The sequence below is a fragment of the Suillus fuscotomentosus genome, assembly GCF_016647785.1.
Source record: "Suillus fuscotomentosus strain FC203 chromosome Unknown F5891scaffold_66, whole genome shotgun sequence".
NCBI lineage: Eukaryota > Fungi > Basidiomycota > Agaricomycetes > Boletales > Suillaceae > Suillus > Suillus fuscotomentosus.
In genome coordinates this window covers 138019-159914 of record NW_024539578.1, presented here as the reverse complement: position 1 = coordinate 159914, position 21896 = coordinate 138019, and the positions used below count along the sequence as shown (strand labels likewise).

The 21896-nt window shown below is 47.8% G+C and overlaps 6 protein-coding genes across 6 annotated transcripts; 5 read left to right on the top strand and 1 right to left on the bottom strand.

Moving 5' to 3' along the window:
- The first annotated feature begins 193 nt into the window (after positions 1-193).
- Positions 194-2662, top strand: F5891DRAFT_667491 (major facilitator superfamily domain-containing protein). The gene is made up of 10 exons (XM_041372708.1): positions 194-518; positions 577-630; positions 679-740; positions 792-908; positions 963-1069; positions 1121-1244; positions 1298-1677; positions 1730-1985; positions 2040-2298; positions 2356-2662. Exons 1-10 carry the CDS (start codon positions 388-390, stop codon positions 2498-2500), a joined length of 1635 nt encoding a protein of 544 aa, XP_041221029.1. The 5' UTR covers positions 194-387; the 3' UTR covers positions 2501-2662.
- A 2593-nt stretch (positions 2663-5255) lies between these two features.
- F5891DRAFT_1175636 (uncharacterized protein) lies at positions 5256-7532 on the top strand. The gene is made up of 17 exons (XM_041365725.1): positions 5256-5436; positions 5490-5577; positions 5629-5642; positions 5706-5726; positions 5776-5853; positions 5902-5929; positions 5985-6036; positions 6090-6133; positions 6186-6210; positions 6264-6291; positions 6349-6388; positions 6440-6540; positions 6599-6658; positions 6710-6737; positions 6786-6843; positions 6905-6929; positions 6979-7532. Exons 1-17 carry the CDS (start codon positions 5357-5359, stop codon positions 7157-7159), a joined length of 951 nt encoding a protein of 316 aa, XP_041221028.1. The 5' UTR covers positions 5256-5356; the 3' UTR covers positions 7160-7532.
- A 397-nt stretch (positions 7533-7929) lies between these two features.
- F5891DRAFT_667374 (uncharacterized protein) lies at positions 7930-8546 on the bottom strand. The gene has a single exon (XM_041372707.1). The coding sequence runs from the start codon at positions 8458-8460 to the stop codon at positions 8128-8130; it is 333 nt and encodes a 110-aa protein (XP_041221027.1). The 5' UTR covers positions 8461-8546; the 3' UTR covers positions 7930-8127.
- Positions 8547-9530: 984 nt separating this feature from the next.
- Positions 9531-10383, top strand: F5891DRAFT_667326 (uncharacterized protein). The gene is made up of 6 exons (XM_041372706.1): positions 9531-9796; positions 9856-9943; positions 9995-10008; positions 10068-10088; positions 10138-10291; positions 10351-10383. The coding sequence occupies exons 1-5, from the start codon at positions 9717-9719 to the stop codon at positions 10250-10252; spliced, it is 318 nt and encodes a 105-aa protein (XP_041221026.1). The 5' UTR covers positions 9531-9716; the 3' UTR covers positions 10253-10291; positions 10351-10383.
- A 5409-nt stretch (positions 10384-15792) lies between these two features.
- Positions 15793-16901, top strand: F5891DRAFT_667187 (uncharacterized protein). The gene is made up of 8 exons (XM_041372704.1): positions 15793-15947; positions 15999-16099; positions 16158-16217; positions 16269-16296; positions 16345-16402; positions 16464-16488; positions 16538-16801; positions 16859-16901. Exons 1-7 carry the CDS (start codon positions 15939-15941, stop codon positions 16716-16718), a joined length of 462 nt encoding a protein of 153 aa, XP_041221025.1. The 5' UTR covers positions 15793-15938; the 3' UTR covers positions 16719-16801; positions 16859-16901.
- Positions 16902-18545: 1644 nt separating this feature from the next.
- F5891DRAFT_667198 (uncharacterized protein) lies at positions 18546-19560 on the top strand. The gene is made up of 3 exons (XM_041372705.1): positions 18546-18814; positions 18870-19482; positions 19541-19560. The coding sequence occupies exons 1-2, from the start codon at positions 18789-18791 to the stop codon at positions 19348-19350; spliced, it is 507 nt and encodes a 168-aa protein (XP_041221024.1). The 5' UTR covers positions 18546-18788; the 3' UTR covers positions 19351-19482; positions 19541-19560.
- Positions 19561-21896: the final 2336 nt, after the last annotated feature.

The window sequence follows — 21896 nt, the reverse complement described above, 5'->3', positions numbered from 1 at the left end:
TTCAAGCAAACGTTTTACTGACATCCGGCCGGAGACATACCTTATGCAGATCAGCCAACTCAAGAGTGACTACACAACTCTACACAGGCGCCCGGAGGTTCTCGCACGGCCTTGTCAAGTCATAAACCTTGATGGTGTACCTGTGTTCGGAGACCAGTCACTATTGGCTACAGACGTACGAACGTGCCCGCCTAAGAATGGCGGTGTCCACATAGAAGCCGGCCGCAGTTACAAAGGCGGGCCTGATGGGGCGGATACGATCACTCTTCTTGGTCTAGGCCTGAGAATTCAGTGAGCATCGTCCATGCGGTATAAATGTCAATGCAGGTAGATACCAGCTGCAGGCTTTCCCCATAATATCAAGGTCCTTATCCTCCGTGATTCGCAATGGCCACAAATCCTTACCAATCATCCAGCCATGGATCGCACCATGATGAGCCTGAGAAGGCGCAGGTTACGCTGACACTCGATGAGCGCCGCCGCGCTGCTCTGGAAGAAATTGACAATGCGCCCTTCTCGTGAGTTTCATAATATCTTCAACAGAAATTCTGTAAAAATTCATTTCCTCCCTGCTAGGTGGTTCCATGTCAAGGTTGGTTTGGTTGCCAGTGTAGGTTTCTTTACCGACGCGTAAGTTTCTACATCCTGTGTCTGTCACTCCCTCTCACCTGCCGCCAGCTACGATATATTTGCCATCAACATTGCTGCCACGATGTTGGGATACGTCTATGGTCACACAGGTGAGCATGCAGCCCCATTTATCCGTTGTTGTTTTGTTAAATTATCCGAAGGTAATCAGCTCAATACCAACCAATCTTTGGGTGTCAAGGTAGCAACTCCTGTTGGCAACTTGGTCGGTCAGCTCCTTTTCGGATGGCTCGCAGATCTTGTGGGCCGTAAGAGGATGTGTCAGTGTTATTTCATGTCCAAGCCAATCACCTTCATTAACCAGTGTATGATAGACGGCGTCGAGCTCATGGTCATGATTATTGCGACTTTCGGCCAGGCGCTCGCAGGCCAGGCCCCAGCAGTGAACGTTCTCGGTGTGATTATTGTCTGGCGTTTCATTGTAAGCACAAAGAACTTCTTGAACGTCTGTGACTCAACTCTCTGTCTATAGATGGGTGTTGGTATTGGTGGCGATTACCCTATGAGTGCCATCATTTCCTCAGAATTCGCCGCTACACGTTCACGTGGTCGTCTCATGACTGCTGTGTTCGCCGCACAAGGATGGGGTCAATTCAGTCAGTTGATATGTTTCTCCTAAAATGATCTCAATAACGTATCCTGAGCGCAGCTGCTGCTCTCATCGGTATTATCGTCGTCCAAGCATACAAGAGTGAAATCCTCAATTCCCCATTCCCTTGCGTCGTTCCTGTCGATTATGCCTGGCGTCTCCTGATTGGCCTTGGATGCATCCCCGGTGTTGTTGCACTTTACTTCCGTCTCACTATTCCTGAAACTCCTCGTTTCACCATGGATGTCGAGCGTAATGTCGCACAGGCTACTGAAGATATCACCAATGTGTTCAATGAGAATAATGTTACGGATGTCAATGCTGTGGCGCAGATTGTCGCAGCCCCGGCAGCAACCCGCGCAGACTTTGCTGCATACTTCAGCAAGTGGAAGAACTTGAAAGTCTTGATCGGTACCTCCTACTCCTGGTTCGCTCTCGATGTAAGTCCCAATTTGGCTCTTTTGAGGATCGTAAATTAATGTTCACATCCAGATCGCTTTCTACGGCCTCGGTTTGAACAGCTCAATCATCTTGACTGCAATCAACTTTGGTAGTCCCACCGGTGACAAAACTACGTCACTTTATGTTTACCAGAACCTATACAACATTTGTGTCGGTAACCTTATCCTCTCCGTGGCGGGCTTGATTCCAGGGTATTGGGTATCTTTCCTTTTCATAGACTCCTGGGGCCGTAAGCCCATCCAATTGATGGGCTTTATTGTACTCACCATCCTGTTCATCATTATGGGTCTGTACATTCACCGCTATGATCACGTCCGTGAGACTGACGATTACTGTGCAGGTTTCGCTTATAATGCATTGGATGCTACCACCTCAAGCAGAAACGCATTTGTCTTCTTGTACTGCCTCACCAACTTCTTCCAAAACTTTGGCCCTAATACCACTACTTTCGTGATTCCTGGAGAAGCTTTCCCTACTCGTTACCGTTCGACAGGCTATGGTATCTCTGCTGCGACTGGAAAGCTCGGGGCTGTCATTTCCCAGGTCGGCTTCGCTCAGCTTATCAACATCGGCGGCACGAACAAATTCGTGCCACACATGTGAGTAAACACGAACATTCTCGGATCTGTGTTCAGAAGCTCAATTCGATTTCGTAGTATGGAGATCCTCGCTCTGTTCATGTTGACCGGTGTCTTCTCTACACTTCTCATTCCCGAGACGAAACAGAGATCGCTCGAAGATATCTCGAATGAGGATCAGGAGGGCTACATCACAGAAGTTCCGAAACCAACTCGTTCCTGAGTGAATGTGTGCTATTTTATGTTTTTATTTTATTCTAAATATATAGCGCGGACCATTGTCTATGTATCACACTTGGTCGATGTAGGCATCAGTGTTGCTTACTTTAATAGCGAAGGTGATTGAGATCAACTAGCTGCGCATCCTCAGGCCTCAGCACTGAGCGATATGTCGGTCTGCGATTAGGAGCAGTGACAGTAACAATACAAGTAGACCGGGAGCGGTTCTTCATTGTAAGATTTCAGCAAAGATGGGTCCGAGACGAGACGCCTTGAATGAAAGCATGGTGGTGCATCTTATGCCTGAATCCAAGCCCTGCCCGCCATGTTGGAAAAAATTGGGTTACACGTGCAGAATCTGGCATTTGTCCGCAGCTCAGAAAGCCTTGGGATCGTCGACTCATCTAGGAGAGACAAGAGATTAGCCTGCTATGAATGACTTTCATGAGAGACCTTGGGATATGTACTTCATGGTGTAGACAGAGATCAGTCGCTCATCCTTGATGGACTCGCGCAACCCTTTGGTTCATGCACTTACTAGTAGTACCAAACGTCCACATCCCTTTGTTTCACAGGATTTCTGTGATAAGATCACTAGATAAATGAGTAGGTGCAGAAAATAATGATCCTTTGTGCGCGATGATCGCAAACTCGAGTGTGCGCCGTAAATTAGTAATATTGTTACGAGTCAACAGCTCTTCGTATTTGTTGTTGTTGTTTTGTCTCTTCACCCGGACCGCACCTCACTAGCACTCCCATTATGATGCTTACATCGCGTTCCGATCATCAAGGTATATTGATGGTTGAATGCGATATCCAGCTATCTATCTTGTTACATGACATGGACATTTAATGTTGTGCCCGCCGCGTTCGGTCCGACTACTGTCTGTTTAATCTCACTGTTTTCATTCAAGAAAAAACGGACAACCCTTTGTTCCTCGGATCAACCAACGTCAGTTAACTTTCTGGTCGATCTTTTCAGCTTATGTTGTATCGAGATCTGCAGCCACAGCGACAACTCGGCTAACAGTTGGAGTTCAAAACTTCGCGATCTAGTTATTACTATTGTGAAGTTTGCACTTGAAACACAAACACATCCATTGCTGTCTGACTGTCTCTTTGACTATATCCTACCCGCGCCCTGCTCACGCCATATCATCGACTCCAACTCTACAGCCGTCAAGTATCTTGAAAGGCCCGGGCGTGCTGTGTATGATGTCCACGCAGTCTGCGGCGTTGCTGTGAAGATTTCAACGATACAGACGCCCAGCGGAGCAATACCATGTTGTTCACGATACAGACGTAATACGGTACCGAATCACTGTTCCCAAGAAGTGCGACGCCTCCCGGGTATTGCATTACCCGATTGTCGGACTGAGGGTGTCGTTGTCTACAGCACATCAGCGCTTCAGCCTCTGTTATTTTAGGTGTTAGGCTCCGTGATGCTTTCTCAGGACAGACACAGTCTTGACCATTTCTGGAGGGTTATCGCAATACATCGAAGCTATGCCACGAGATTCACGTGCGGTGATTTCATGCTGAGACATCAGTGAATTGAGGTATGTGATGAGATGTGTATATTGACCACGAAATGCAATTCATGATCATAAACAAACTAGAGGCGCTTTAGCTGCACAATGTAGCTTACTCGAGACTGTCACCCAATCAGTACGCCAAAAGGCAGTGATACTGAAGGCTTGCGTTTCAGTATCGCAGACAGTATTGATGGGAACTCTAGTAAGCCACCTAGTATACACATGTAGTCGTACCCTTGCAATTGAGCATACCACGACCCTTACCGCGGGTCGTGTTTGGGTACTCTTAGTAAGTATTATTATGACTTACCGAATCGGGAAATTTAACCCGTGACCGTGCTCTCTGAGAACTTACTGTTTTTTTTTCTTCCCGTGAATCATTTTAACAATTTACCGAGCTGACACATTGCTACAGAGAAGCTCGAGTCACTACCATAAAGCCAAGGCAAAAACTTAAGACCAGTATCAAGTCCACTTCGAGTTGTCTTTCCATGAAAATACAATTGAAGCTCCCAAAAAAGGCGTCCGATGCCTCAGATCTACCAAGTCACACTGAGATATCGTCTCAGTCTATCTCGTCGTCCACGAGAAGGCCAAGTCGCCCAAAAGAGCTGTCGCAAAGGGCGCTAAGACTTTGGCATATAATCTTCTCGTTCATGTACCCGCGGTGTCATCTAGAACCCGTGACATTTACGGGTCAGTGTGTACCCGTGCCCGTGGATGGTACGGTAACGACTTTCCGGCCCGCCGTGGAGATTACACCCAGCCAGAAATTTGAAATAGGACTGACGGGACGGTGTATATGTGAACTATGGCATAGCCGCACTGGCATTGGAAAGCGTCTACCTGTTGTCACGTCGAGATGGCCGGTGAGTGTTAAGTGGATCTCGCGATCGAACTTGAACTTTGGTGCATTCTACTTCTTTGGAGGTATGATTAGGCTGATCGTATAAAAGGGATATCGGCTGTGCTGTCTATGATCAAGGGTGGTGTGCCGGCCAGAGCACAAAAAGGCATGAGCGTAGCGCTCAGTTACCACTAGTCACATACTAGTAAAAACTAGTACTGACTCATCTGACTCAGAGAGGCTAGATCATTTACCTATAAGCCTAATTCGGCCATTTTTGCAACATTTGTCAGCGCCCTTCATCAATGGATTGTGGCTGAGAGTCATTTACCAATGGCTTTATGTGGTTAGTACCTGTACTATTAGTGATGCTAAATAGCACGCACGCTTGTACTATGGTTACTCTTCTGAAGTTCCTTCGATCTACATCTTATCCTCCAAAGAAGAATCGGAAACCAGCAGCAACGACATTCGCGCCATGACCCAATTCCTGCCCGCATATAGTTTCGCTACCAGAAGCATGGCTCCCCTGGTAACTGGTTTTGGTATATCATCTATGTATGATCGTGTTATTGAGAAGGTGCTAGTCGTATGCTAACGAAGGCCGACAGAATTTTCTTGATTTTGACCGCGCAAGTCTGGATCTATTTCTGGAGACGTAGAATTCGATCCAGGGAGAACAAGCGGAGCAAAAGTCTGGTACGAATTTAGGATGCATATCACGAACTAATCGCTGACAGTGCAGAACAGGTTGCCTTCATCTGGTAAAAATATCTAATTATGCGTTTCATGCAGCAGTTGACGGAAAGACTGACGTTGCGTTACAGGTTGATGCAAGCTGCTCAAATGTGAGTCCCTATAGGAAATATATGTACAGGCTACTGGAAGCCTTGCTAGGGTAATCACTACTCGGTTATCGTGCATTCATACGATGGAGTTCGATGACGTATCCCATTTCAATGGCTATATGTCGATGTTAGTATCGTCGGTGACTCATCAAAGTGTTTTCTGACAAAACGATAGCGACTGGGCGCTTTACACCGGAATATGGGTGAGGGCTTTTCTTCCCCCGCTCTCGAACGAATAAGCTCACTGTCGTTCCACAGTCCTTGACCACGTCCCTCGTGCATAGTGTTTTCATATCTAGGGTTTTCAGACGTACGTGCTGCTGAAGTACTACCATCATGCTTCTTTTTGACTTGCGCGTGAAGTTGAGAAAAGTTTCTATGGTAAACGGAGAATATCGTTCGTTCTGGTAGGCACTGCGTTTGGCTACTTTGGAAACAGTGACTAATTGCCCCAATCAGATTGCATTTTGTGTCATGGAGCAAGGTGCGGTAGCTTATTCTGCAACGGATAATCACTGCTTAATCACAGAAACATAGTTTTTGGTTTCCTTAGTGCAATCTTCATGTAGGTCCAATTTTATCAGTGTCGCCCCGTCAATTGTTTCTCAAATACGGGAAACAGCGCTAAACTGGGTAACAATCACTGGCAAGTCATGATTATGGTAAGCTTGTTCTACCTTTGATTGGGATGTTGGCAACTCACAAGGATGAAGTGGTCTACCTCGATCTCGCTTGGTTGTTCAGCAATCAATGATGTTCTTATCGCTGGAACTTTGGTATATATTCTCTACAAACACAGGACTGTATCGCCAAGGTGATTAGTGAATTCGAGTATGAAATTTACCTCTATAATTGACCGTCTTCGTGCTCAGAACTAACCAAATGATCATGAAACTCATCATATTCTGCTCACAAACGGGTCTGATTACAACGCAAGTTCCTTAGTATTGACAATGGATGTGTACTCACCGCTTCCTGTGTAGCGTGGCGGCATGCATCGCGATTGGAATTGTGAGTGCTTCATCTCGAGCATTGACTATGTCTCTGACTAAGATGCAGTGGGCAGCTTGCCGTTTCGATATGTACCATCTATATATGTGTTTTCCTGTTGGAGGCTGTGAGTGTCTTGTTGTTATCAACTCAAGTACACGGAATATTCTAACGTCCTGGCTTGTCAGCATATGCTACATGTCTTCTCGCCAAGTGAGTCATTCTCAGGGGTAATAGAAGAGATTACTGATATCTTGCTCAGCTTCATCGCTCGGGAATCCTACTTGCAGCCACAGACATCCCACGAACCCGAGGTTTCCGAAATCAGTTTTGGACCTTTCACGCAGGTGATTCATGTAGGCTTGCCAGACAATAACTCAGGGCAACAGGAAACATTGGCAATGCAAGAGGGAACACATTCCTCGAAAGCGTCTTCCTGTTAAGTCGAGTGGCTATGACTCTATGATAATCATTTAGACATAATATCACCATCTCGCCATCGGTTTCGTCGTAATTGCCTAGACTTAAAATATCATCGTACGTATGTGTCGAGAAGTTGTTAGATATCCACTGTATTTACATTCCTTGAGGGTTGCAGTCTGACCGGAGTGCAAGACAATGGGAGGCTAACCTCGCACCAACCAAGGCCGACGGATACAGCTGTGTAGGTGTCTACTCGCCGGACATGACCATGTTTGCAACTAGCATCGGATCCAGACAGCATGCCAAAATTTGGGATGCCAAGACAGGCAAGCTCGTCGCTGCTCTTGAAACCGATTGGGTGCGGTGCCTAGCTTGGACTCTGGATGGAAAAACGCTCATATCAGGGTTGCGCAATGGCTCGATTAGTACATGGAGTACTACAACTTGGAAACAGACCGCAGTGTTGGCCGATGAGTACCTTAGGCGTAGGTGTGTCGAATCCATTGCAATATCTCCAAACGGCCGCATCCTCGCGAGCGCATCCTGGGACAACACAGCACGATTATGGAACCTCGACAACAACCAGCCCATCGGTCCACCCCTCCAGCATCCACATGTTGTGCGTTCTGTGTCGTTTTTGGCATATGGAAAGCTACTGGCTGCAGCGACAATAATGCGCACACTTGGGGACGTTTTTGGGATGCTAAAAAAAGCTAGCCTTAGTAAACTTCTGTTGGGCAAGCCGGTCGTTGCTGTACGTGACACTTTTTATGATCAGGTCCTACGTGCTGAGATCCTATTGCAACTTGCATGTTCTCAGCACCCTCATTCATGGGCGTCACGTGCAAGCACCCTTTGTGACCGACTTTCCTCTTTACTTCACCCTGACGCCCACGATACGTCTTCGCGACCCCGCCCTTTCCACTGGGTTCGAAATCGTCTCTCTGGCAGACCCACCAGTGAATATATCAAGCTCTGCGAACGTGCCTCAGCAGTAGTCGATGATTAGTACAGCATTAAATGATCCATCCCGCCGAGGGCCCACCCTTGACGAATGCAGCGATTGATTTTTGGTACTCAAGAGCCTGATCAAGTCGACCTTGTTCTGCAAGATAATGATGCTTTCCGGCTGCATGATTTTAACTACGGTCAAGTGCTCTGAAGTCTGCGGCCGAGGGCATGTTTCGTTTCCTGCAATTAGCTGAAGAGCGTCATCCATGGCTGCGGCATCGTTAAGCATGGTAGACATCAGACGTGACCAGGACAGTCCACGAAAAAAACATGGCGAATGAGTTTCATCCTCTGACCGCATCCTGACCATTCGCAAGGAGGATCGTCTTCCTTATCTGAGCGGTACTATCGATAGCTGCCTGGACGGGGGCATACCTCGTTTCCGCATTTGTAGATCTATGAAGGTGGTTCTCGAGATCAATAATCGATCAGACGCGAATCAGAAAGAACATACTTTTGAATTTGCATAAACCAGTTCAATCGTGAGGTTAAGAACGAGCTCGTTTTCCAATCGTACATTCATGATGCCAGATATGCCATTTAACACTGTGACCGATCGTTCTTGTAGATAGCTCGATTGTTCCACTCGTAAAGTTCTGCGTGCCCAAGTCAATTGTAACCTTGTGAAGCACAGTCTGCCAACTTCAACCTGACATGGAACAATACACCACCCTGCGAATAGTCGATGAACATTTAATATACGCTTAAAATACCTCTTAAATGGTGTGAAGGCTTATCGATGGATTTCGATACTAAAATGAGAACAAGAGGGAATGAGGTCTTCTAGGGTCCAGGAACTTCGATTAAAAATTCCATCCGAAGGGCGAGGGACCCCGAACGGCCGAACGGAGTGAAGCCAGAGGCTGCAAATCATCGTCAGTCCTTCAGAACGACGGGGCAGGAAGGGCTGGTGGCCAGTATCGCAGACAGTATTGATGAGAACTCTAGTAAGCCAGCTAGTATACACATGTCGAATGGTCATACCCTTGAGTATGCCACAACCCTTATGTAAGCTTTACCGCGGGTCCGACGGCGGTGTTTGAATAAGTATTATTATGACATACCGAATCGGGAAGTTTAAACCCGTCCGTTACTTGCTCTCAGAGCGCTCCGTACCGCCTGGATCACAACTACATGCCACGCTGATTTTTGTCATGGGTGATATGGACTATGGCATAGCCGCAAGTACTGGTATTGGTAGACATCTGTCTCTTATAAGGAGTCGAGCAGAGTCGAGATGGCGCTGGGGAGTGTGAGGTGGATCTCGCGATCGAAAAAGTATCGGCCAAGGGTAACTAGTTGACTCACAGCCACAATTCATTGACAAATGTTACAAAAATGGCCGAACAGCCTGGATCATTGATCTAGCCTTTCTGAGTCAGAGATCAGTACTACTAGCGTTATGCTCATACCTTTTTGTGCTCTGGCCGGAACATCTATGCGGCTATCTGTACTATCAGTGATGCTAAATAGCACACGCTTGTATGGTTACTCTTCCAAAGTCCCTTCGACCTACATCTCATCCTCCAAAAAAAATCAGAAACCAGCAACAACTGCATTCACACAATGGCCCAAGTCGTGGCGGCACATAGTTTCGCTACCAGAAACATGGTTTCCCTGATAACTGGTTTTGGTATATCATTTATGTATGATTGTGTTATCGAGAACCTATCGACGCCAGTCATATACTAACGAAGGCCGATAGAACTTTCTTGATTTTGACCGCACAAGTCTGTATTTATTTCTGGAGACGTAGAATTCGATCTCGGGAGAACAGGCAGAGCAAAGCTCTGGTACGAATTTACGTTGCATATCACAAACTAATCGCTGACAAGGCAAAACAGGTTGCCTTCATCTGGTAAATATGCATGTTATGCATGCAGCAGTGGACGGAAAGACTGACGTTGTGCGTTACAGGTTGATGCAAGCTGCTCAAATGTGAGTCTCTATGGAAAATATATGTACAGGCTACTGGAAGTCCTGCTAGGGCAATTACTACTCGGATATCGTGCATTCATACGATGGAGTTCGATGATACACCCCGTTTCTATGGCTATATGTCAACGTTAGTATCGTTGGTGACTTACCAAGGCGTTTTCTGACAGGAAGACAGCGACTGGGCGCTTTACACTGGAATATGTGTGAGTGGGGCTTCTCTTCCCCCGGTCTCGAACCAATCAAGCTCACTGTCATTCCACAGTCCTTCACCACGTCCCTTGTGCATGGCGTCTTCATATATAGGGTATCAAGATATGACCCTTACACGTACTTAGCCTTTTCATTTTACATACACGAACACTCCTCCTACCATGCGTCATACACGTTTCCTATTGACTCTCCGTCCCAATCAAACGTATTAATTCCTCCTCTCGTCGAACAATCTCCCTCAGTCTTTTTGAACCAAGACTGAGTTCTGTTCTCGCCCTTAGTTTCTCTAGTCCGAGTCTCTTCACCTTTGATAGGTTATGAGCCCTGGCTCAGACTAGGCATACATTCGTTTCTCGCTTCCACTCGCCTTATCTGAGCCTCTCCGACCTTTTCCGAACTGGAACAAGGTCGCCCTCTATCCCCGCTTGACCTGCGGATCTTATCCATTCCCTTGCCGCCATCGCCGCCATTAACGCCTGTCGTACCAACTCGCTCGTTACCACACCCATTGAATCTTCCCATTCTATTGTCGCCATCGCCGACACATCGTTCGACACCTGTCATGTCCACCATATCGTCGTCCAACATCCGGATTCCAACATCTTTTCCTCACCCTCCTCTGGACGCCAATGGCTCCAACTACACCTCGTGGGTAACGACCATGGACCTTTGGCTCTCGCTCTTCAACCTTTGGCGCCTCCTTTCAGGAGATGAGAAGGGTCCTCCGCGCCCAACCAGAAGCACCACTGAGACTGAGGCTGACTTCAACAAACGCCTCGCGGCACATGATGCGAGCGCGGACGTCATTTCTTTCCGAGAACGCCAAAGCATAACCAAAGGACTCCTTGGTATGACGGTACACTCAAGTGACCTCATCCACTTCATGGGTGTCACTGATCCAGCCGTCATCTGGAAAGCGCTAGAAGACAAGTATCAGGCGTCTGTTGGCATCCGCTTTACGAGCCTCATGGGCCGTATCTTTGACCTTCCCAAAGCATCTGATAGCGACTCTCTTACCAAGACCATTAAGGAGATCACGGACATCAAGGCCCAATTCAAGGTCATTGAATCCATCGAATGGAAGTGCAACGAATATACCCTTGTCCAAGCGCTACTGCGTGCCCTTCCCGACTTCTATGCGCCGCTTTCCCAGCTCATACTCCATAGTGCTGACGCCAATACCGGGAAGCTAACGCTGGAAGGAGTCATCAGCCAGATCAGGAACTCGGAACAATATTATGCAAGTTTCGGCTCTGCAAACCCACATGCGCACCACACAGCCATGGCTGCTAGGGTGGCGAAAGCAGGTAAACCTACTGAGCGTGCCAAACCGAAGGATTTTGACGCCTCCAAGGGAGATAAATGGGAGTTGTCGTGGCGCTCGACGTGCGGATCTTGCAAGCGCACAGGCCATATCTGGAACAACTGCCGTGCTCGTCTAGCAAAATCCGACTCATCAAACACGTCAGCGTGCATTCCCCCCTCACCTTCACAAGGTACTGACATATCAGTTCCCCTACCAGGACAACCTGACGGCATTCCATCGTTTCTTCGTCTTCCTACACACTCTGCTAGTTTCTCTAATACGAGCACTATTTCTTTTCAATTCCACGTAGACTCTGCCGCCACCGCACATATGGAATCCAATCACTCCCTCTTCACTCGCTACAGAACTTACAACCCTCCATTAATCGTGAAACTTGCGAATGACGATACTGTTCTTGCCCCAGGTTGGGGATTCATCACGCTAGTGCTCGACGGAAGACATGAGTCTATCGAACTCCCTTTCCTCCACGTACCAGACCTACGGTGCACACTGATATCAGTGTCTGCTCTAGCGTCGGAGGGAATTTTCTTCGAAACGGATGCTGAAGGAGGACAAATGCGTCGTGCTGATAAGACTGTGATCGCACGTGTGGAATGCTCTGCCGGTCTATACTACCTTCGAGCCAAGCACACCCATACGGCCTTTGCCACCAGGTCCACCTCGGCTACGCCATTACCACTAGCTGTATGGCATGCACGCATGGGCCATGCCGCAAACTCCACCTTGCGCAAAGCTGAGAAGGTTGTATTAGGACTGTCACTTAACCTGTTAGACGAGTCTACAGGACCTGGTGACCACATTGACTGTCCGTCGTGCCTAATGGGCAAACAAAAACGATTGCCGTTCCCGTCTCATGCTCGACACCGTGCAACGCACGTCGCTGAACTTGTTCACACTGACGTTTGGGGACCCGTCAACACTGCAACCCCGTCCGGCGAAACATACTTTGTTGCCTTCACTGATGATTTTTCGCGTTATTCCACTATCTACCTCATTAAGCACAAGAGTGAGGTACACTCGCACCTTCTGCGATATATCGCCTGGATTGAAAACCAGTCAGGGCAACGAGTTAAACGCCTCCGCAGTGACAACGGTGGCGAATACGTCTCTCACGCTACTATTGAATTCCTGCGTAGTAAAGGAATTGAGCACGAACTTACGATGCCTCATACAGCCGAACAGAATGGTGTTGCCGAACGTGGACACCAGACCATTGCCACCCGAGCATTAAGTGCCCATCACCAGAGTGGTTTTCCTCGTTCGTTCTGGGGCCACGCCATCCTCAACTCAGTATACATCAAGAACTTCCTCCCGTCGTCAGCTACTGACAACAGAACGCCGTTTGAACTCTTCTATGGTGAACTACCAAATGTCTCGCACCTACGTCCGTTTGGCTGCCTCGCATATGCTCACATCCCAGACGACAATCGCCACAAGTACGACTTTGTTTCGAGACGGTGCTTCCTACTGGGGCACGTCAAAGATGCGGGATATCTTCTATGGGATCCAGCAACACGACAGACGGTGCGCTCTCGAAATGTCCTTTTTGATGAAAAATTCTTCTACGGCACACCCAACTCAGTTCTCTCGCCCCTCGTTGAATTACACAACCAGCGCATTGCAATGCAGCAGCCCACCCTCGCATTGCCACATGATTTGCCGATATCAGAAGACGGCTTCAGAACCACACGACCTGGAGAAGATGATTCCGGTATTACACTACCAGGACCCAGTACCGTTTCAGTGGGAGTACTTCCGACTTCTGCTCCTCTCATCCCCGAACCTCCACAGCCATTCCCGCAGTCGAACGACAATGTTCTCCCTGTCCCTGCTGAAGTTCCGGTAGAAACGGTACCATCTCCTGAGCCACGACGTTCGACACGTCAACGCATTGACGCGCGACCAGCAGTCCCGAAAACTGTTGCCATCCCAACAAAACATGTCCCAGTACAGCGGCGTTGGACTTATGTACCGGTCACTGTTGAGGAGGAGGTTGTTGAAGAAGAAAATCTTAGTATTAGTGCTACCCCCGATGTCACCATTGAGCACTCCGCGAAGCATGTATCCTTGGCGGACAGCAACAAGATTGATGGACGGAAGCTTCCCCCCAAAACGATAGCTGCCGCTCGCTTGTCAATGGATTCGGGTCATTGGGAAAGCGCAATGAATGAAGAGTTAGCTTCGTTGGGAGAAAAAGGAGTGGGTGTCTTAACACCACTCCCATCAGGGAGAAAAGCAGTCGGCTCACGGTGGGTGTACTCGCACAAGTATGACGAAAATGGCCAGATTGCCCGCCACAAGGCCCGCCTTGTTGCGCAGGGTTTCACACAGATCGAAGGACTAGATTACACCGACACCTTTGCTCCTGTTGCAAAATACGACACCGTACGTGCACTACTCTCCATGGTCGCTAAGTTTGATCTTGAACTTGATCAAATGGACGTGAAGACCGCCTTTCTCAATGGCGAGCTTGACGAAGAAATCTACATGCGTCAACCTCCAGGCTTCGAAGACCCTGAGCATCCAGATTGGGTCTGGAAACTCCTCAAGGCCATCTACGGACTCAAGCAAGCCGGTCGTCAATGGAACAAGACACTCGATGATTTCCTGCGAAAAGAAGGTTTTAATTTTGTTCGTAGCGAAGCAGACTATAGTCTGTATGTTTTACGAAAAGATGACAAGACCATCTGGCTCCTTGTTTACGTCGATGACATGTTGCTCGCATCGAACTGTCGGGATTTCCTTAACGGTTTCAAATCGGAGATGAGCAAACGTTTTGAAATGAAGGACCTTGGTGAAGCGCGTCATTTCTTAGGAATGCACATTACACGAGATCGCTCTAAGAAGCACCTTACCGTCAACCAATCCTCCTTTCTCGAACAGATTCTCAGTGAAACTCGGATGTCAGATTGTCGACCAGTATCTACCCCCATGGTTCCAGGGATCTCCTTGACGAAGTCATCTGCACCCCTCACTCAAGCCGAAATCCAACAATTTGCGCACATGCCATACGCGCGTGTCGTTGGGGAACTCAACTTCGCCATGCGCGTTAGTCGTCCCGATATTGCATATGCAGTATCGGCGCTGTCAAAATATCTGAGTAACCCTGGCATAGACCACTACCGCCAGCTTCACCATCTCCTTCGTTACCTTCGTGGATCCACACATCATTCCCTAACGTTTGGTTTGTCCAACCAAGGACTCATCGGTTATTCGGATTCTGACTTCGCGTCTGATAAAGACGACAGTCGCTCAATTGGGGGCTATGTCTACTTTCTTTTCGGTTCCCCCATCAGTTGGCGTTCCCAAAAGCAATCCGTCGTTGCGACTTCGTCTACTGAAGCTGAATACATCTCACTCTCTAACGCGGCCCGCGAACAGATCCATCTCAGCCAGCTGCTATGCGATTTTGGTCTTGACCTCTCGCTGATCACCCCCACCACGTTATATGGTGATAACAATGGAAGTCGCGCACTAACGAAAAACCCTCAATTCCACGACCGGGCCAAGCACATTCGCGTCCGCTATCACTTCGTTCGAGATCTGGTCAGCGACGGCACCATCATCATTCCCTATGTACCCACACATGATATGATTGCCGACATCTTCACGAAATCCCTACCACGAAAACTTTTCCGCAACCATCGACACTCGCTTGCTCTTCGTTCATCGTCAAACGAAGACCCAGTTGAATGAGCACGCCCGCGTCTCTAGCGTTTTGCGTTCGAGTGGGAGTATCAAGATATGACCCTTACACGTACTTAGCCTTTTCATTTTACATACACGAACACTCCTCCTACCATGCGTCATACACGTTTCCTATTGACTCTCCGTCCCAATCAAACGTATTAATTCCTCCTCTCGTCGAACAATCTCCCTCAGTCTTTTTGAACCAAGACTGAGTTCTGTTCTCGCCCTTAGTTTCTCTAGTCCGAGTCTCTTCACCTTTGATATAGGGTTTTCAGACGTACGTGCTGCTGAAGTACTACTATCATGCTTCTTTTTGATTCGCGCGTGAAGTTGAGAAGTGTCTCTATGGTAAACGGAGAATATCGTTCGTTCTGGTAGGCACTGCGTTTGGCTGCTTCAAAAACAACAACTAATCGCGCCAATCAGATTGCATTTTGTGTCATGGAGCAAGGTGCGGTACTTTATCCTGCAATGGATGCTCGCTACCTAATCATAGCAACATAGCTTTTGGTCTTCTTAGTGCAGTCTTCATGTAAGTCCAATTCCATCAATGTCGTCCTGTCTGGTGTTTCTTAAATACGGGAAACAGTGCTAATCTCAGTGATCATTTTGACTACGATGTCATGATTATTGTAAGTTTGTTCTACCCTTGACCGGGATATTGACAACTCACAAGAATGAAGTGGTCTACCTCGATCTCGCTTGGTTGTTCAGCGATCAATGATGTTCTTATCGCTGGAACTTTGGTATATATTCTCTACAAACACAGGACCGTATCGCCAAGGTGATTAATCAGTTCGAGTATGAGATTAACCTGTATAATTGACCGTCTTCGTGCTCAGAACTAACCAAATGATCATGAAACTCATTGTATTCTGCTCGCAAACGGGTCTGATTACAACGCAAGTTCCTTGGTATTGACAATGGGTATTTACTCACCGCTTCCTGTGTAGCGTGGCGGCATCCATCACTATTGGAATTGTGAGTGCTTCGTCTCATGCATCAACTATGTCTCTGACTTAGATGTAGTGGATGGCTTGCCGTTTCGAGACTTACCATCTATATATGTGTATTCCTACTGGAGGCTGTGAGTGTCTTGTTGTTATCAACTCAAGTACACGGAATGTTCTGACGTCCTGGCTTGTCAGTATATGCTACATGTCTTCTCGCCAAGTGAGTCGTTCTCAGCGGTAATAGAAGAGACTACTGATATCTTGCTCAGCTTCATCGCTCGGGAATCCTATCTACAGCCACAGACAGTCCACGAACTCGAGATTTCCGAAATCAGTTTTGGACCTTTCACGCAGGTGACTCATGTGGGCTTGCCAGACAATAACTCAGGGAAACAGGAAACATTGGTGATGCAAGAAGGAACACAATACTCGAAAGCGTCTTCCTGTTAAGTCGAGTGGCTATATATGATAATCCTTCACCATCTCGCGATCGGTGTTGTCGTAATTTCCTAGAGTTAAATTCATCATCGTACGTATGTGTCAAGAATTTGTTCGATATCCACTGTATTTACATTCATCGAGGATCGCAGTCAGACTATTAGAAGGAACACATATCATTTCCTGATTCTTCACAATGCCTCCGTTTTCCTAGACTACTATGAGACATATTTCCGTCGGAATGCCGCTGTGCATAAATCCTGTGTTCAAATCACTGAAAACATATGTTATAATAAAAACGATAAGCATAATCGGCTAGAATGTGGCAGCGCAAGGTATATCTACATGCATCGTTATCCTCTACTTATGAATCCATCAGGAAAACCCTCCGATACAAAACTAGACTAGATATGATGAACTTCGTGAATTTTGTTCCAAGTCATGATAGTTTTGCAAAAATTGACGACTTAGCGGATTAGAGAACCTTTTTACTACCCCACGAAGTACGGTGTTCTGGAGGGGGCGAGGGTTTTCTGAAGGAACGGGAGGGTCTTCTGGAGGGGCGCGAGGGCACGCTAGGAAGATATGTTATTCATAGATGGCGGGAGGATGGATCTAGCAGACGACTTTCCCATAACATAGAAACCGGATCTCAAAGACCATTATTGGTTCCGAAAAGTAATACCTGAGGTGTGAGACGAACACGAGGACGTCCCAGTTTAAACTTCCAGTGCACTGAGGCTCATTGTGTCTTGCTGTCACCACGTTGTGACCTGCTGAGGAACGTATTGTTGTAAGTGGTGAATCTAAACTTTGTAGGATGGAAGCTGAAACGGAGCTCCGCCTAGATGTCTTCACCTATCGTTAGAAGACAGGAGACCTCAAGGATAAAGCCTCACCAGAAATTCGAGGGACACACCAATTTGGTCCGCAGCGCCATACATCTACCAGGCGGACAACGGATAATGACTTGTTCATGGGACGGCTCGCTGCGGGTATGGAGCTTGAAGAGTGGGAAACAGATAGGAGACGACTGGCGGGACGGAGATAGTCCAGTGTACGCCATAGCGTTGTCTCCGGATGGGAAGAGAGTGGCCAGCGGGAGTGAGGATGGCGGAGTGAGGTTGTGGGACACGGACACAGGCAAAGTCATTGTGAAATGGATGGGGTATACAAAGGCAGTGAATTCTGTCTGCTGGAGTGGAGACAGTCACCGAATCTTGAGCGGATCTCGCGATGGGACTGCAAGACAATGGGATGTAGAGAGCGGAGAGGCAAAGCTCGTAGAAATCAAGACCGACGATTACTACATCTGGGTAGGCGTCTACTCGCCAGACATGACCATGTTTGCGACTAGCGTCGGATCCAGACAGCATGCCAAAATTTGGGATGCCAGGACAGGCAAGCTTGTCGCTGCTCTTGAAATTGATATGGTGTGGTGCCTGGCTTGGACTCTGGATGGAAAAACGCTTATATCAGGGTTGCGCAGTGGCTCGATTGGGATATGGAGTACTACAACTTGGAAACAGACCGCAGTGTTGGCCGATGAGTACCTTAGGCTTGGGTGTGTTGAATTCATTGCAATATCTCCGAATGGCCGCATCCTCACGAGCGCATCCTGGGACAACACAGTACGATTATGGAACCTTGACAACAACCAGCCCATCGGTTCACCCCTCCAGCATCCACATGTCGTGCGTTCTGTGTCGTTTTCGGCATATGGAAAGCTACTAGCCACTGGCTGCAGCGACAATAATGCGTACACTTGGGACGTTTCTGGGATGCTAAAAGAAGCTAGCCTTAGCAAACTTCTGTCGGACAAGCCGGTCCTTGCTGTACGTAGCACTTTTTATGATCAAGTCCTATTTGCTGAGATCCTCTCGCAACTTGCATGTTCTTAGCACCCTCAATCATGGGCATCGCGTGCGAGCACTCTTCGTGACCGACTTTTCTCTTTATTCTACCCTGACGCCCACGATACGTCTTCGCGACCACGTCCTTTCCACTGGGTCCGATATCATCTCTCTGGCAGACCAACCGGTGAATATATCGAGCTTCGCGAGCGTCCCTCAGCAGTAGTCGATGTTCCATATGCCAAGGACAAACGTGTATGTAGTCTTCTTCCTTCTCGAATATTCAAACCCCATCTCATACAACACAAAGGATCGCATCAGCAAGAGAAAGATGGATGAAAATAACTCCATTGAAACCTGGGAACCCTGCCGCAAGCTCCTCACGTCCTCCCAACAGCAATACCACACAACACTCTAATGGCACATCTGAAGCCCAGTCTTTGCATGCACAGGCTGCTGTCTCCCCTTCCACCGCACCTCCCGCCGTCATTAATACGCCTTCAAGCGCTAATCCTCATGTAACAATAAGACATGCTGGAGCTGGACTCGCTTCTGGCTCTTTATTTGTTGCACCTCTTCCGAGTATACCCTTGATCGTCAGTAATGTATCCCGTCCGTTTCCTTGTCCTTTACGAAGGATATCTCCCATCTCATCCTTCCAGTACATAAAATGGAGACATGAATTTACGGAACACTTTACATACCATGGTCGATTCTATGTTTTCGTTGTTGTCAACAAGCCTTCACTGATCACGAAAGCGACACTTCTCAATAAACATGTTGACTACTGAAATGAATTTTTTTTGCATTTGCGTGCTCCAGAAATGACGAATAGGTAGATTGTCACATCAAGTAGGTGTTGAAAGGCGAGTCTATCGTAACGCGAGTCTCAGTCAATGGTCAAACAGACTGTTGATTCCTATGTACGAACCTATCGTAACGCGAGTCTAGAAATGCGCTAATGAATATCATGTACTGTAGGAATAGAAACAACGTACACACCTCAGTCAATGGTCAAACAGACTGAGGTGCGACGGCAGCGTTCAGCTGTCTTATATAGCGAGAGAGAGAAGGAAAATAATCGTAACTAGGTAAGTGACGTGCAATGACAGATGCAATATTGGACTGATACCGGTTCGGATGCTCTGACGGATCACTCTGACGGATCAGCTCTCAACAGTAGGTAGCAAATCCGTCCAATTAGTCGACAGAAACACTTGCGTACAAGCCGCCAATGCTTCTCGATACGTCTCGAAGTCGCGACCATCTCTCTGACCTCAGTGCATGCTGGTGAAATCAGTTGAACCTTCGCGAGATCTTCTCGCACGCTTAATACCCGCCCACCAGTCGGTGTCCAACCACTGTCAACCACTGGCAGCAGCGGAGCTCGTTCTTGGCCAGTTCCAAGACCTTTGTTTATTTCTTCTCCTCCGTACGAACAACAGAGAAGGAACGAGCATATCTCAAGCTCTGAATTCTCTTTAGAACCCGACAGTATATACAAAACCAGGATCCTCACCATTATAGAACCTCGGGAACTTCTCAATCGCATTCAGCACTTGACCAACGAGGCAATCAGCTCTCCTGGAACTGCAAGTGTTTGTTCTCGGCGTGCAGAGAGACGAGCCTGCTGAAAATGGTCTTGCACGGTTCCGGCCCTAAGTGTCTTTCTTTACGATCCCCAGACGAATCTTGACATGTTGCCCTAGTCCGTAGTACATCTATGAGGACAGAACCGCCAGCAACCACATTTGAACTCATCGACCTCTGCACCAGGCTTGATGACATCGAAGGAATGGATAACGACGAGACGGGGATCGGAAGTAAAGTCGCAGACTGCGATAAGTATACATTTTACATTGTACTGGTTGACAGCGGGGATGTTGTATTTCGGATGTGAACGATGGGTGACAACTCGACAACCGTGCCTGTTACAAGAACGAGTGAAATATTAGACGATTCATGCCCTGGAGGATCCATCCTTGATGAATGCAGCGATCGATGTTCGGTGCTCAAAGGCTTGATCAAGTTGGCCTTGTTCTGGAAAATATTGATGGTTTCCAGCTTCATTCAACCCTGGCCAAGTACTCCGACGTCTGCGGCTGAGGGCGTGTTTCGTTTGCTGCGATTAGAAGAGCAGCATCCATGACGAGATCGAAAATAATGCGTAAGGACAAAATCATCTGCAAGACATAGCAAGGGTGGTGAGGCACAATTTGGTGTATGGACCAATGGGAAGCAGGCGAGTTAGGATGGTGAAATTGATCAGAAACGAGGCTTGGGCGCTTCAGTTGCACAGCCTGCTAGAAGCTGTGAAGCGAACACGAGGACGTGCCAGCTTAAACTTCCAGTGCGCTTTTGACTTAACGCTCATCGTGTTCTGGTGTCAACAACTCGTGACCTGCTGAGGAACATATCGTCGTAAGTGACAATTTTGGACTTTGCCAGATGAAAGCTGAAACGGAGCTCCGCTTAGATGTCTTCGCCTTTCGTTGAAAGACAGGAAACCTCGAGGATAATGCCTCGCCATAAATTTGAGGGACACGCCGATTGGGTCTGCGGTGCCATACATCTACCAGGCGGACAACGGATAATGACTGGTTCATTGGACGGCTCGCTGCGGGTATGGAACTTGAAGAGTGGGAAACAGATAGGAGACGATTGGCGGGACGGAGACAGTCAAGTGTACACCATGGCGTTGTCTCCGGACGGGAAGAAAGTGGTAAGCGGGTGTAATACAGATGGCGGAGTGAGGTTGTGGGACATGGACACAGGCAAAGTCATTGTGAAGTGGATGGAACATACAAAGGGAGTGAATTCTGTCTGCTGGAGTGGAGACGGTCAACGAGTCTTGAGCGGATCTGACGATGGGACTGCAAGACAATGGAATGTAGAGAGCGGAGAGGCAAACCCTACACCAATCAAGACAGGGCACAAATCCGTGTTTGCAGTCGTCTACTCGCCAGACATGACCATGTTTGCAACCGGTGGATACGAACAATTTATCAAGATTTGGGATGGCAAGACAGGCAAGCTTGTCGCTATTCTTGAAGCTGGTTGGGTGTGGTGCCTGGCTTGGACTCAGGATGGGAAAACGCTTATATCAGGGTTCCGCAATGGCTTGATTAGGACATGGAGTACTACAACTTGGAAACAGGTCGCAGTGTTGGATGCCAGTGCGCCCACTGAATATGTCATCGGTTCGTCCCTCCAGCATCCACACCAGGTGACTTCTGTGTCATTTTCGGTAGATGGAAAGCTACTAGCCACCGGCTGCGATGACACAAATGCGTATTCATGGGATGTTTCTGGGATACTAAAAGAAGCTGGCTTTAGC